The sequence below is a fragment of the Sciurus vulgaris genome (assembly GCF_902686455.1).
Source record: "Sciurus vulgaris genome assembly, chromosome: 16".
Classification (NCBI taxonomy): Eukaryota; Metazoa; Chordata; class Mammalia; order Rodentia; family Sciuridae; genus Sciurus; species Sciurus vulgaris.
The window spans coordinates 9,293,303-9,309,977 of NC_136477.1; the positions used below are offsets into that span (position 1 = coordinate 9,293,303).

The 16,675-nt window shown below is 40.7% G+C and overlaps 2 protein-coding genes across 2 annotated transcripts in view; both read left to right on the forward strand.

The window, feature by feature from the left end:
* Positions 1 to 12,196: 12,196 nt before the first annotated feature.
* LOC306646154 (olfactory receptor 7E24-like) lies at positions 12,197 to 13,084 on the forward strand (the record flags this gene model as incomplete). Its single annotated transcript, XM_079114608.1, has 1 exon — positions 12,197 to 13,084. The coding sequence occupies one exon, from the start codon at positions 12,197 to 12,199 to the stop codon at positions 13,082 to 13,084; it is 888 nt and encodes a 295-aa protein (XP_078970734.1).
* A 2,852-nt stretch (positions 13,085 to 15,936) lies between these two features.
* The window catches only part of LOC306646097 (olfactory receptor 7E178-like), a gene marked incomplete at its 3' end in the record, with an annotated part of 34,654 nt that continues 33,915 nt past the window's right edge, over positions 15,937 to 16,675 (forward strand). Inside the window, exon 1 of the mRNA XM_079114563.1 lies at positions 15,937 to 16,032. Coding sequence (XP_078970689.1) covers positions 15,983 to 16,032 — 50 coding nt within the window. The 5' untranslated portion in view covers positions 15,937 to 15,982. The remainder of the gene's footprint in view (positions 16,033 to 16,675) is intronic.

The following is a 16,675-nucleotide window of genomic DNA, read 5'->3' on the forward strand; positions in this document are numbered from 1 at the left end:
CAACAATCTGGACCAATTACTGATGGGAATATTCGCAGGCTGAGGAGTGGACCGATGGCTGGCTAGGATGTTTGTGGACTGACGATCTGAGTTGTAAAATGGTGTTGTGGAGGCGGGCGCACAATATGGGCAGCAGCAAAATAGCAGATCTGGTACCAATATCCTTCAAGTAGATTTCTAGTCTATACAGTTGTTTTAAGTGCAGATCAAAGAGAAAATGGGTGTTCCCTATGTGATTAATATGTGATGAAAGCATAAAACAGGGGAAATATAAGTGAGCTGGTTATTATCAATATGGCAAGGTTAATATTCATATCTTTCAAATAAAATGTCTTTTGACCTGAAGTTACTGTCATCCTTTTCCTGTAATGTTGTATTTTAATTTTGTTCTTAAGTAGGTATGTGCTGCGAATTTGGAGAAGATTGTCTTACTTCTGACTCCCCAGAGACTTTACCATATTTGACCCAAAGGACATAAAAACAAAATAAAACAAAACAAATGTTAAACATTGACTAGAACCTTCCTTTTTTCACAGATCCTGGCCATAATCTCTGTGTGGTCAGCACACATGGGGCTTTCCTGCTATACTTTCAACCTTCTTGGGAAGGGGCATAGAAGAGGAGACGAGATTTAATAACTTGCTATTTTTGCCTTTGTCACAGACCCACAGGCCCTATACTTACACTTCACAGCATCTAAAGTGTTCATTTAGTTTTAAAGAAATGACAGAGATTTTCACAGGCATAAGAAAAGCAAACTAGGTACTAATGAGAGTGACAGGAAAACCTCATTTCTTGGCTGAGACACGTTTTAGACTTCCACATTATTCCATCACTCCAGTGCATCCTTTGACAATTGTATTTACCTGTAGATAGAGAGTCGGTAGCCAGAGAACAGACTGTTTTCTTTGTGATTTCTAGGAAAAAAAATCTCACCACAATCAACTCTTTATTAGGATGCACACGGGACTTAGGAACTGTCCATGGTGTGGTGATGAGTATTCTTCTGCCTGTTTCCATCAAGTAGCATGAGCACAGAGAGGTGGAAGATTTACACCCATTCTATGTATGTACAGGCCAAGAATGTGTACTTATCAACTCCTATTGCAGGGCATTTTCTCTTTTACTAGAGTTAAATATAGGTAATACTCCCAACACAATATGCATTTGAGTAGATACTTCAGATGGAGATGGGTGTTATCCTCATTTCCATCGAACAGTATGAGCACAGAGAAGTGAAGAATTTTTCACGTATTATGCACATAGTAGCAAATCAATGATATGGGAATAAAATGTTATTTTCCTCACCCCATTTCAGGCCAATTTCCCTCCTACTGGGTCTGAGTAGAAATATTATTCATAAAACTTGATGAATTCTCTCGCTGATTTATCATGGGAACAGTATTTCTAAACAGACTACTGAGCTATTTCAATAGTGAAACTTCAGAATAAAAGGATATAGTTGATATAGTTGATAATGGTTGGATAACAAATGTAGGTTTTTTAATAATAAAATTGAATATGAATCAATTTTTTAAAGTCAAACAGTATCTTCCATCTGCATATTTTATGGAAATTGTATGGAGAGGGGGGCAAGAATTTTTAAAGGTTTGCTATAATAATAAACTAACATATCAAATGATGTCCCTCCTTTACAATAAATACTGTGCATCAGTTAAAGCATTTCAAGTATCATGTCTTCAAAGACAAAGTTAAGTTCACAAGTTTATGCAATGTAATGAATTGTAAGGGCATAGGTTTTGTACCTTATGCTTTTTAGACACATTTTGGTAAGTTTCTACAAAAACTGTTTATAGATCCATCAATCTATAATATCATGGAAAATTTTGGCAAGAATATCCACTCACTAAATTCCTGATATTAGTTTACTTTGAGGCTCTTCCTGTCTAATCTCTATATTAAAGCATAGCTCAAGTTTAAGTGTTAATTTGTGTGGGGGGCAAGGTGTAAGTTTAGTTCAGCAACAGAATCTCTGCCCTGTGAACTTGTAGCATCCCTGCATCTGCAGCACTTCAGGGTACTCGGTTCATCTGTACCACACCTTTCAGAAAGCTTGTTGGAGTCTAAGTGATGTGCGCTGTGGGCACCACTGTGCTGAATCTCTTCTACTACAGTTGAGGAACAGGGACATTTAAACACCTCAGAGGAGTCTTCATAGTGGAACAGTCCAATCTCAGGACCCGAGGCACACCATAGGAAAGCAGGCTGGAAAATGCAGCAGAATCAACATCTAGTCATGGATATGCTGCCTCCTTGAGCACACTCTTTATCATTTCATTGGCTTCAATTCTTCATCATGTTTCACAGTAGAATAGTGGTCCTCAGGGTTTTCGTATGAGATGAATGGAGAGTTTTTGACAAGGGTACAAGTTTAAGTTTTGAGAGCTGGAACATTTCTGAAGACACATGATCATAATTACATAAATGGAATTAATGTTACTGAGTTGGGTGCATACTATAGTTAAAATGGTAATTTTTTGTTACATTACCACAATAAAAATGCTTTAAAGCATATAGAAATGGAAGAAGTGAGGAGTACACATGAACTTCCTCCTAAGTAGAATTAAGATCCTCTTATGTACATTCATTTTTTTCTTCTTACTCCATTAATGCTAGGGAGTTTTAGAGATAAGGATAACATGGGACAATGGGACAATGTGACTAATTATGACCTCTGTGCATTGAGCTTCCAAGATCATATAATGTTAATAATCAGTCAGTCCTTCAGTTTAACAGCTTCTGTCCTTTGAGCAACATTGATAGGTCTCCTCCTATGGTCATCTGCATCAGGAAGCTTCTTTCTGACATGATCTTCACATGAATCCTGCCAATGAGGCCTGAGCATTTATTGGACACCAGGTATGTTTGGGTCTTGGGATCTACAATTCATGGCCCTGCAGAGAAACAGTGTAATCTAGTAGTAGAGAGGAAGCCCTAGGATCTTGGAAGGACTATGGGAAGTATTAATTTTCTTATCATGAATGCAAACATCACAGTTTAGTAGCCAGCCGGGAGGAACAAAAATGCAAAATCTCAATGATGTGGACTGTGAATTTTATATGATGGTGAATCTTCTTGGTCTCTCAGAAGATCTGGACCTACAGTCCATTCTCTGTGGACTCTTTATGTGCATGCACCTGGTCACAGTGCTTGTGCTTGGGAACCTGCTCATCATCCTGGGTGTCAGCTCTGACTCCCACCTCCACACCCCCATGTACTTCTTCCTCTGCAACCTGTCCTGACATCTGTGCAATCTCTACCATGATCCCGAAGATGATTGTGGACATCCAAACTCACAGCAGAGTCATCTCCTCTGAGGGATGCCCGACACAGGTATCTGTTTTCATCATATTTGAATGATGATCTGCTGGATGATCTGCTTCTCTGAAGGCCTGTGACCAGTTTGTGGCCATCTGTCACCTCCTGCATTATCCAATCATTATGAGTCCTTGCCTCTGTGGCTTTTTTTGTTTTGGTTTCTATTCTGGTTAGCCTTTTTGATTCCCAGCTGCACAATTTGTTTGTCTTACAATTCACATACTTCAAAGATTCAAAATTTTCTAGTTTCTTTTGTGACCCTTCTGAGCTCCTTAATCTTACCTGTTCTGATACTTTCTCTAATAACATTGTCAAGTATGTTATTGGTGCCTTTTATGGTTTATTCCCCATCTCAGGAATTCTTTTTCCTTACTATAAAATTGTTTCCTCCATTCTGAGAATCCAGTCATCAGGTGGGAAGTGCGAAATCTTTTCCACCTGTGGGTCTCACCTGGCAGTTGTCTATTTTATGAAACAATCTTTGGATTGTACCTTGGATCGGTGGTATCTCATTCTCCCAGAAAAGGTAGTTTGACCTCAGTGATGTACACTGTGGTCACCCCCATGCTGAACCCCTTCATCTACAGCCTAAAGAATAGGCATATTTAGATTAGACAGCAGGACATCTAATATCAGCCCCTGTGTTGTCCAGTTGCAATGTGTGGTGGAAAATGCAGCAGCACTAAACATTTAGTCCCATGAGTCTCACCTCTGTGGTGATACTATTTGTAGTTTCATGGCTTTGATTTCTCATGATGGTTCATAGTAAATGGTGGTGGCCAGTGTTGTAGAGGGAAGCATGGAGTGTTTTTTTTTATTTTTAATGTTTTGTAAATTATTTTTTATTTTGTAACATATGACAGTAGAATGTGTGTTGACATATTATACTTACATAGAGGACAACTTACCTTTCTTCTGGATGTACATGATGTGGAATCCCATTGGTTGTGTATTCATATAAGAACACAAGAAAGTCTGATTCATTCTACTAACTTTCCTACTCTCATTCTCCCTCCTTTCCATTAATTCCCCTTTGTCTAACCTAAAGTACTTCTATATTTCCCTCCACCTCCCAATATTGTGTGTTAGCATCACATATCAGAGAGAACATTCAACCTTCGGTTCTTTGGGATTGTCTTATTTCACTTGGCATGATATCCTCCAGTTCCATTCATTTACCAGCAAATGCCATAGTTTCACTTCTTTTTATGTCTGAGTAATATTCCATTCATACATATTACACACACACACACACACACACACACACACATATATATATATCACATTTTTAAAATCCATTCATCTGTTGAAAGGCACCTAGACTGGTTCCATATTTTACCTATTGTGAATTGAGTTGCTGTAAACATTCATGTGGCACTATCACTATAGCATGCTAATTTTTCAGTTCTTTGGGATAATTGGGTCAAATAGCGGTTTCTTTCAAAGTTTCCTGAGGAATCTTGGAGCACTTTTTAAATGAAAAAAGGATTCATGTTGAAAAAATAAAATTAAAAAAAAGTTCTGGAGATGAATACTGATGATATTTTCACAACAATATTAATATAACACATGCCTCTGAACTGTGTACTTGACACAGGTGAAAATTATTAATTTTATTGAAATTTTGATTTCTTCCTAATAGAAATGGAAATAAAAAGCAAATAAAACTGAAAAGAAATTAATGACTAGTACATATGCACTTCTTTGTCAGTAGTGGAGGAGCTGAAAACATTTTTCACATTTGTTTTCTCCTCTTCTACCATCATTGATATGAAGTCCTTAGATTTTGTGATAACCTGGAAACATCTGACTGAATATGTTTTCTGAGACATGAGCCTCCAAGGTCACATAAATGTTCAGCCTCTGCTTCTAGCCCTTCCCCTCGAAGTTTCCCAGTTCAGTGGGCTCCATACCTGTGTCTCCTTCTTCCATGATCATTTTCATTAAGGACCTACTCTCTCAGACTGCATGGATGATCATCCTGAAGGTTACCATTGCACTAGAGAGGTGTGTTGGGTCTGCTGTCCTGGGTAATGACCTACCAGATACACAGTTCAAACCAGTAAATTCTGTGGGAGAAGAAGATTGGAGGAGGGAATGTCCTATGCATTGTCTCCTCCTCCTCAGGAAGAACATGATGTTTGGGTAGCCACACAGGAGACTGATAATGTGCAAAATTTTGGTTGTGGGGGTGATAACTAAAATCACAAACAAAACTTTTCTTTTCCTGCCAAAATAATTCTATTTCCCACAGTGTCCTCCACAAAGGGAGTAAATACCCCTTTTTCACTTGTCCTAAGCATTACAAAGGGTTGATGAAGGTGATGCTGAGGATGAGGAGAGTAATCATCAGTAACATCATGAATTGTTAATGGGAGATTCTGAGTGCTAGGTGTTGACCAGTGTTCCATGCGGATTATTTGAATTCATCTGCAAGGCTTTCTATGAGGTCTGCATGGCACATCATTTTATTGTATAAATATGGGCACAGTTTTTTGTGTGTAGCTCTCTCTAGGTTGTTAGGTAGAGTAACTGCAGCCACGTTTGACTTGCTCTGTGGAGGTGAGACACAGGGTGCATGGACAGGGCAGTACGGCAGCTGCCTCCTTCACACCAGCTGCACTTTTTCTTTCCTCTCAGTCTAGGATGGGACCCCTCATTCCCTGTGCATGTTAGTCCTGGGATATCTGATTGATTACAGAATACCACATGCGTGTTGCCTGCTGCACCATGGCTCAGAGGAGAGGAAAAGATCAAAGAAACAGTAGGGGACAATAGGTGGACACCCCCCACCATATCCCTGGAGCTGCCCACATCTCCTGAATTCTTACAATAAGTCCACTCAACCTGAAAAGGAGAACTGGAGCCAGGCCTGGATCATTACGACTCAGGAAACTGGAGAGTTCCCAGCATACCTGAGATGTGCCTGCAGTTGAGGACTCTGGACCTCTGCACACAGTGTTCCTAACATTGGGAAAGAATTAAAAGTAGTCATGCGTTAGACCAAGAGATTCACAGTTTAATTTCAGTGCTGACTGGCTTTACTTACCATTTCTTTAACATAGGGCAGGTTGTGAGTGTCATTGAGAACTAGCATTGTCATCTGAGGTGGATTCTACTGATACAGTTGTGTTGGATACAAATTAAACAGAAAATGATGTTCCCTATGAACGTGCATTGAGTGTATAAGAATGGGACAAATTCTAGCATCTTTGGAGTGTACCTTGGTTCAAGTGTGCCGTTTTCATCTAGAAAAGGTGTGCCGACTTCTGTGGTGTGTGCAGTGTCCACCTGTATGCAGAATCCTTCACTTCCACCAGAGGAACAGAATCAAGAGGCTGCCATTGAGGAGGCTGCTAGCAGAACATGCCATTCTCAGGAACTGCGGCACCCAAGGGGAATGCAGGGTGGAAAATACAACAGAATTAGATCTAGTCATGGAAATACCCCTCCCTGAGCACGAGCTTTTTATTTGGAAGACTCTCTCCACACCATGATTCACAGTAGAGTGGAGGTTGCTGGGTGTAGTTGTTCAGAGATGGGGGTTTGCTGAGGGTGAGGACGATGCCTACCTAGTGCACTCAGATATCAAAGATTGGGCTCTGAAGGCACAGATCTAATTTTACTTAGGATTGCACAGGACATATATAGGCACATTATCCAATCAGGTTAACATGCTTGTTAAAGCATAACAGAGTCAGCCTATCGGTGAACTACGTCGAGGTAGTGTAAAAAATCCAAGTATGCCTAAATAATTCTACCCAACAACAGGTCTGAGACAAAGGATTGGGGGGACGGTAAGCCCCTGCACACAGCATGAGGCAAGGCAGCACGGGCGAGCTCACATCACAGCTTTCTGGGATGCTTGACAGAGCAAGGCCTCCTCTCAGCTCCTAACTCAGCCTTAGCAGCTGCAAAGACCTTCAGTCCATGGCGAGTCTTTACCATTACCTCAGTTTCTCTGTCCAGACTGTTTGGCTTACTTAGACCATGGTGTCAGTGACTGCTGTCAGATAAGCTTGAGGAATGTTCCCTACAGCTGGGATGGTGAGTTTTTTCACATGGGCACAAAATTTAAATTTTATAAGATGAAAATATCTGGATTTGGATGATGGTGACTGTGGCACAACAATGGGAATGAAATTAATGTCCCTGAAGTGTGTAGTTAATGTGGTTCAAATGGTAATTTTTTTGTATTTATATTTTCCCCAATAAAATGAACCTTAATCATGATGTCTCTTTAAGAAATGCAGAAATAAAGAATAAAAATAGAATATGTAAGTTTCTTCCTAATTAGATTTAGGGCCATAAACTTATGTGGAAATTTATTTTCTTTTGTCTTCCCCATTAATGATAGGAAATCCTTGGAGATTTGTATTTCATGGACCAATTAGTCTAATTACAAGCTCTGTGTATTGATCTTCCAAGATCATATAATAGTTCACATTGATCCTGTGCCTGCTGCCCTTCAGTTGATTGTTCTTGTCCAATAAGCTGCAAGGTGGTGTCTCCTCCTCAGTGTGTCTGCATCAGGAAGCTCTTGAAGACACAATCTTGTCCTGTGGACACAGCCGAGACTTCACTGGGCTCCACACTTATTAGGGTCTTGGGATCAGCACCTCTTGGTCATGACCCAGCAGAGAAGCAGTGGAACCCTGTAAGTGTGGAGGGGACATGGATTTGGGAAGGATTGTTGGAAGTAGTGTTACCTCAGCAAGAGGACAAACACCACAGAGTAGCCAGATGGGAGGACACCAGCCTGCAGGTTCAACCTTGGGGTTGTGGGGTTCAGATTCTATATCAGGTGGGGAGCTCAGAAATCTTATTCACAATGTGCTCTCCACCCACACTGGTTCTAATTCATACAGAAATCTCACCCACAACAGCACAAAATGGTCCTTCAGAAGTGCTTCCTAAGCTGTGGGATGTACATTGGTGATAAGGATGAGGAGGAGGGTGACAGAAGCCGGGGCACCATGAACTAATGTGCAGGGCTTCCCAGGCTCAGGTGCTGAGCAATGTGTTCGATGTCATTTTATGTGCACCATCTCACTTTAGTCATAGGTGTCATAATATAATTATATTACAGAAAATGAAAAGTGCATTATACTTCTGTAACTTGTATTCATTTGTTGGATAGGAGTTAAGCCTTGTTTGCATTGGGCTGTCTGACTATGGACCCAGGGCATCAGATGAGAATCTTGGCAGGCTGTCCATCCCATCAGGAACCCAACAGCCATTCCTCTTCCTTGTCACTGAAGAAAGAGAGCCTTGCCCAGGGTTCTGTTCCTTGTGGGGTTCTTGCTGACCACAGGGCAGAGCAGTGGGGGTGCCTGTGCATGCATATGGAAGAACAGCCTCAGGACACAGGAGAGGTCTCAGCAGGAGAGGCTCATTTAGCACAGATCACCCTCTTGAGCTCCCCAAGTCCTCCTGGACCTCACCACATGCTCCTCCGTGCTTGAAAATGACCCTCTCAATCTCACAGTACACCTGAGGTCAGGTTTGATTTCATTCCCACTCATGAAACTGGAAAGATTTTTGAAATGTATCTGAGATTTACCCATTGTTAAAGTCTCTGGACTGGTACTGAAAGGTGGGAAAGAATAAAAATATTTACTTGGACTGTTTCAGAATCTCTCAGTCCCAGTTACGATCTCTGTAAAGCCGTCCCTGGTTTCACTGGTGTCTAGATTCAGCCTTGTCATCTGAATGACTTCTAGTTGATATAACTGCAGTGAGAAAGGATAAATACTTTGATCAATTATTAGAATAATATGGGGTATATCAATAAAATCAGGCAAAATAAAATCTGGATATTATTGTTACTGTTAATCATGACTAGGTCATGCTACTCAACTAATATGTCCAGTGACTCCAAGCGACCAGTTTTCCTTTGTTTGGATGGACAGTTTATTTTTGCCCTAACAGATACATGTGCTGTGTGTTTGGAAAGAATGTATCCTTTTCTTCTATTTCTTACTCCCTGGGGTCTCTGTTCTGCCTGGCCCAGGGAAGAAACCAGGGCAAGTCTGATGAGCATTGAACCATCCATCCTTCTTTCCTAAATCGGCAAAAATGTGTTTGGTTTAACAGACTTGTGGCCTCCCGTCTGTACATTCCTTCCTTCCAGCAGTGTCCATGGGAATAGAGACAAATTAAAAGTGTCTTTCTGTGTCTACGTTTTGGACATAGGGACCCTTTAATTTTATTTAATATCATCCACAATACACATATTTTCAGAAATCGTGGCAGAGATTTTCATGGGTTTGAGGAAAGGCAACAAGGCAGAGCTGAAGAGGCACTGAACCCTGCACCTTCCACTGAGGCACAGTCAGAGCTGCACTTCACTCCAGCCTCCACTGCCCTTGACCATGGCTTTCCTCCATAATGCTGATAGTTACCTAATCATGCAGTTTGTTTATTAAAATCACAGTGACCACATATTTATTGAGTTCCATATTTCCCTTTGATGCTGCACATGCTGTGGAGATGGTGTTATTTTCTGTTTCCATTTAGCAGTGAGCAGGGAGAGGAGGAGAGATTCACACTGTGCTCACCCTGGCAGGTGTGATGTGGGTGTGAAATGTGGCCTTCCTGACTCCGGCCCAGGACATCGTCTCTTGTGCTGGTACCAAAAGAAAATAGTATTTCCTTCACAAGATGAAATTTCTTCAGGATTCATCAAGGACAAAATATTATTTTTAGGGCAATGCTTCATTTTCATAATATGTATTAGGACTGAGAGGGTACCCTGATGATTCTGATTTGACTGTTTTTGTAGGGACATAAATGTTGGTCACTAATTTCAAATTTGAACATGCATTTTTTTTTAAATTGGAAATCAACCCCCTAGGAAGGACTGACATATTATGCAACATTCTTTTTTGAGTGACATGGAGATTGGCAGAAGGGTTTTGAAATGATTTCCATATTAATAAACTATCCAATTAAATGATGATGTCCTTTCTTCAGGTAACACTTTGCATCATAGAAAGACTTGGAAGAAGAAGAATATACTTCACAAAGGAATTAACACGTCAGGTTAACGTAAACTTATATATTTAATGGGCAATAGGTATTGTTTTGCAGAATACTTAGATGAGTACTTTTAGGTACTTTAAAGGCAAATTTGTAAAGGAAAACTGTATGGTAGATAATTCTGACATGAAAACACCAACAGAAAATGATACCTCCCTACTTCATGACAGTAGGTGTGTCTGCGAGACAGGCTTGCAGGAAAAAGGAATCAGGCAGAGATATGAGACTCAAATGACTTACATAATGATGCAGATGTCTGTCCAATGTTAGTCCTGACTCAGTGTTATAACAGTCATATATTTCTATATTTCTATATAGGTAATGGGTATTATGGACAATAAGAGTAGGTAATATTCATGGAGCATGTCCTACCTGCCAGGATATTATTAGACATTGGATTGCAAGTCTGATGTAAGAAAAGACTGCTGTGAACTTTGCATGTGGATATTCTGGTACAATTGGTGTTGTTCTGACATCACTGTGCATGGATATTCTAAAATATGGACAGGTAGACTTAATAATGGGAGAGAAGTACAAGATAGGCAACATGAGAGGTTTGTAAGAAAATTTTCCTGATGACAACCATAGGAGGTAGACAATTACTACCCTCATTCTACAAATGAAGTTTCCAAGAAGTTGTTACATTATTACTTAACATACTCTGATTTGTACAGTACCCAATTCAATTACAGCGAGAAATGAGAAGTAATGAACCCAAGTGTACTTTGTAGCCTAAATCAGAGAATTGAAATCAATGTGTGAGTAACAACTCACCAGAAATTCCGTGAAGAAGAAAAAAGCACTGAAATTAAACCAGAGGTTTGGGGCTTTCCTGGTGCTTAGATCATAAAAATTGAATTGACGAGTTGAGATCAAGAAACCATGACCTAGTTTGATCAGGCCAGATGGAGTACAGAGTCAAGAAAATGAAACAAGTGAAGAGGCATTTTATGTAAGAGACATTTTGCTGATATTATATGGGTGGATACAATAAACCTGCATAAAATTCAACTGTTCAAAGGAGAGTCTTACTGTCTATGATTTTAAAACCATCGACAGGCACAGCACACACTACTGCCCATTTGTGGTCAGTGCTACCATTGATTGTGTGCACTGACTCAATCTTATCTAAATTTGAAGTTCTTATTTTTATGTAACATAAATATGCTTATTATAAATAAAGTTAATTATAAAATTATATTTTTAGTTTACATAACTTTTAAAGAGAAAAGTTAAATCCACAAAAGAGGTAAATGAGAAGATCAAAGAAGAAAATGGGCACATACTGTGTTCTGGTTATGAATCCTCACCCTTGATCTGGTTGTAAGGAGAAGCAGTTCTTATCTGGTCTTAAACATCCTGTCAAAGGACTTTGTCCAAAGACCTTAGAGCTAAATGAGGTGTATCAAACTGCTTCTTAATTTCTCTTATAGGAAGTCCTTTACTTATTCCCCATATCCCCCTTAAACTCTAAGCTATATTTCATTGTGATCAGGAACTTCTTCTCTCCTCTGCTCCTGACTTCTAACATTGTTCAGCTCAATGTCCGTAAAGTGAGTATGGAAAGAGAAGTGAATGAGGGAGAAAGTAATATTGAAAGAGTGTGTGGAGACTGGCTGCTTGACTACTGAGCATTATTGTTGAAGATGTGTGGACCTAAAGTGTGAGCACCTTCCTTGTGCAAACTTGAACTTAAATGTTTCCAGAATGAAGGGTGGTTGTTTTATGCATTTTGTTTAACATCCTGTTGGTTTTCAGAAGCTGTCCAGGCAACATAGAAGCACAAAATCTAACACGTGTTTCTGAATTCCATCTCATGAGCCTCTCAGAGGATCCAGAATTGCAGCCCATCCTTCTCGGACTGTTCCTGTCCATGTACCTGGTCACAGTGCTTGGGAACCTGCTCATCATCCTGGCTGTCAGCTCTGACTCCCACCTCCACACCCCCATGTACTTCTTCCTCTCCAACCTGTCCTTGGCTGACATTGGTTTCATCTCCACCACAGTCCCAAACATGATTGTCAACATTCAAACTCACAATGAAGTCATCTCCTATATGGGATGCTTGACACAAATGTCTCTTTATACCATTTTTGTCTGTATGGATTATATGCTTCTGACTGTGATGGCCTATGACCGGTTTGTGGCCATCTGTCACCCGCTGCGTTATTCAGTCATTATGAACCCTCAACTCTGTGGCTTCTTAGTTTTGGTGTCATTTTTGCTGAGTCTTTTGGACTTCCAGTTGCACAATTTGATGATCTTAAAAATTACCAGCTTCAAGGATGTGGAGATTTCTAGTTTCTTCTGTGACCCTTCTCAACTTCTGAATCTTTCCTGTTCTGATACCTTCTCTAATATCATTGTCAAATACCTTCTTATTGTCCTATATGGCCTTTTTCCCATCTCAGGAATCCTTTTCTCTTACTATAAAATTATTTCTTCTATTCTAAGGATCCCAGGCTCAGGTGGGAAGTGCAAAGCCTTCTCCACCTGTGGGTCTCACCTGGCAGTTTTTTGCTTATTTTTAGGAACAGCCTTTGGAGTGTACTTTGGATCAGCTGTATCAAATTCTCCTAGAAAGGGTGCAGTGGCTTCACTGATGTACACTGTGGTCACCCCCATGCTGAACCCCTTCATCTACAGCCTGAGGAACAGGGACATTAAAAGTGCCCTGAGGAGGCTGCACCACAGGATAGTCTAATCTCAACCCCCATGGTGTCTGGTTGCAGTTCATGTTTGAAAATGCAGCAAAGATCAATATCTGGTCCTCTCAATATGCCCCTTATGCTAATTTCTCACCAAGTTTTATAGTAGAATGGTTGGGACTCATGTTGGGAAGGGATGTTTGGTTCTTTGCACATTGGGGATGAGGTTTCACTTTGGTTAGATAAAGAATGTTGGAGATAGGTAACAGTGATTGTTTCACAATTATGTCTACATTTAATACCACTAAGCTATGCAACAATGGTAACAATGTCAAGGTTTTTGTAATTTAAATGTACCATAATGAACGTGGACTTAAGAAACTAGTATTTGGTTCAAAGCATTAATTGATGTTAATTTTCAGACATTAGTATTATGAAGTTCTTCGAGTCTGTGATATGATCACCTTTTGGCCAGTCACGAATTGTATGCTTTGAGTCTCCAAAATCACACCACAGTCAATGAGCAGCTTTTCAGCTTGATGGGTCAGGTGGGCCCCCACACCTGTGTTTCTTTTTACCATGATTATGTGTATTAGGAAGCCCCTATTTTATCCTGCATGTCGTCAACTCTAAAGATGAGGTGGAAGGTGCCTGGGTACCAAGCATGGGGAATCCACACTCCTTAGTCCTGACTCACCTTAGCCCATGTGAATAGGTAACAGCTGTGGGAGGTGAAGGACGGAGGGAAAATGGACATGCGGTCTGGCTGCCCAGAGGGGAGAGCACTGCACAGTTTCAGTCCTGAGGACTGAGTCATGGCATGTAGATGACATACCCGGTGGTGGTGAGCACAGCCACAATGTCATGAAAGTTTTCCTTTCCTCACACATTGATCCTTCTGGCCACACACTGTCATCCACATGGAAGGAATGTGCTCCTTCACCTTGTCCTCAGCACTGAGAGATGTTTATGAAGGTGATGAGGAGGTGATGGACCAGAATGAAGATAGCCTCCAAACACATGATCTTTCAATGGGAGATCTCTGAGTGCCAGGCGCTGAACTGTGTGATGTGCGAAGGTTGTTTAAATTTGCCTGCAAAATCTTCACCAAGCTATAATAGCCATGTTATTTTGTTTGATATAATGGAAAAGATCATAGATTTTAGTAACTCGTGCTAGGGTTCAGGTCAAATAGTGAAGCTAAGCATGAAATGCACTGTGGCTTTGAGGCACTGAGCATCTTGGTAGGCCAGGCCTGGCAGGCCATCCCCTCCACAAGCATCCCTGTGTTTCACTTTGCTGTCTCTGCAGGGTGCAACCCCTTTTCCTATGAATTTTCTTTGGGATTTCTGGTAGATCCCAGGATAGAGAAAACAGTGGCCTCAATTGTACTTATGTAGGGAAGATTAGGCTGGACAGCTGAGGGATTCTCAGAAATCGGGTTTATTTAAGCTTCAGCAGTCCTGAGACTCTAATGCTGTTAAGTCTCTGGATCCTGGATCTGAAAATTATTTGAGATTTATACACCATTGGGGGCAGAGTTACATAATAATGGTTGGTTACATGACAGGTAATCTTGGTCCCATATTCTTAGGCTAGACAGAGTTTTCACAAGTTTTACCAAGGAAAACAAAAAGAGTAATTTTTGTACAAATCTCTCTTGAGACAGAGTATCACACCTTTTGTCTGCAAACCTGGCATTTACAAGAAAAAGGAAGCTTCAAACTAGAATTAGCCCTCAGTAGAACTCCAGTGAAATCCTTAACACTTTTTGTAAAACCTTGCTAAGAAGCTTCATTATGCTAGGGGTCCCTATATAAGTTTATATATTTCAGTTATGGTGGGGGGGGTCTCTTCTGGTTACTTCAACATCAATTCAGGAAGCACAGACCTCCCCATGTCTCCCACTCCAGGAGACCCTTGCAGCTGTCACATTCCCTTGCATGATGGTAATCAGCCCATCTGAAGAGGAGCAAAGCAGGAGTGGACTGCATTACCTCTCAGCAATTTGCAAAGGGTTAAGAATGTACTAGAGATGTATCTCCAGCCAGGACCTCTGGATTCAGCTTAAAATATTCTGATTGTTAGAAAACAGTGAAAAGATCAGTGCATCACAGCCACAGATTTGCAATTTAATTTTGGCTGCCGTTGGCTGAACTCATTCTTTCTGGAACAATGGGCAGGTTGTCAGCACTCTGCTACTCAGCAATGTCATCCAAGGTGATTTCTCGTTGATACAATGACGCTGAATCGAGATTAAACAGAAAACTTGTGCTACCTATGTGATTAATATGTGATGATGGAGTAATATACGAACAAAAATAACTTAGAGTAACTCAAGAACAATGGCAGAGATGTCCATGAGCCCTGGAAAAGCAAAGTAGGAGCAAAGAGAAGTGACAGGAGACCCTTAGCTTGGTCTGAGACATGGTTTTGATTTTCATATTGTTCCAATGCTGCAGAGTCCTTTGATAGTCATTCTGAGCGGTAGATCCACTATTCCCTTAAGGACTGAATGCTTAATTAAAGAAACTAATGACCAAATAAGTGTCACTGAAGTATATACTTATTATGATTCAAATAGTAGTTTTTGTTATATTTCAACTTCTTAAGAATGGGCCTTGAAAGCCGATGTATCTTTAAAAAAAATATGAGTGAAAGAAGCAAATTGAGTACACAATGTTCCTCCCAACTACATCTCAGGTCCAAATCTTAAGTGGACCTTCATTGTCTTTTTTTCACCTTCCTGCATTAATGTTGGGAAGTCCTTAGAGATGGGCATTGCACAGACCAATTAGTCTAATTGTGAGATATGTGTACTGAACTTCCAATGTCATATATTAGTCCAAGATCAGCCTGTGCCTGCACCTTTTCAGTGGATGGTTCTTGTCCAGTGAGCTGCATGGCTGTGTCTTCTGCTGTGGTTCTGCATCAGGAAGCTCCTGGCTGACAGCATGCTCTCAGGAATGTTGTGCACAGAGTCTGAGCCTTTGTTGGGCACCAGGTATGGGTGGGTCTTCGCATGTGCACTTCTTTGTCATGACCCAGCAGAGAAGCTTGTAACCCAGTTAGTGCAGAGGGACCACTTGTCTGTAGCAAGGATTACTGGAAGTATCATTTACTCATCTTGAGGACAAATGTCACTCTTTGAGTAGCCACATGGAAGGACACCAGCATGCGCAGTTTCTTGTATGGGTTTCTTGAAGTTTTGTTTTTTATTTAAGATGAGCGTATCAGATACGATTTAAAAAAATTTATCTCCATCCAAACTGGCTCCATATTCCATCTAAATCTCACCCATAACCATGCAAAATGGTTCAGTCCTTCAAAAGTGTTTCCTTACCTTTATGAAAGGCATATGGTGGTGGTGACAGGATGAGGAGGAGGACAGGACCTGAGGTGCAGGCCTTCCCAGGCTCAGGTGCTGAGCTACATCTTCTAGGACATTTGTTTCATTTCCTGTCCATCACCCCGCTCAGCTTAGTATGTCAAATTTATTATCCTTTACAGCAAAGATGAACATATATTTATGCAACTTGCTCTTGTGTACTAGGTAGGGTAGCGTGAAGCCTAGTTGCATTGGTCTGTCTGACCATGGACCCAGGGCATCACAGCAGAATCCTGGCCAGTTGTCTCATCAACAAGCA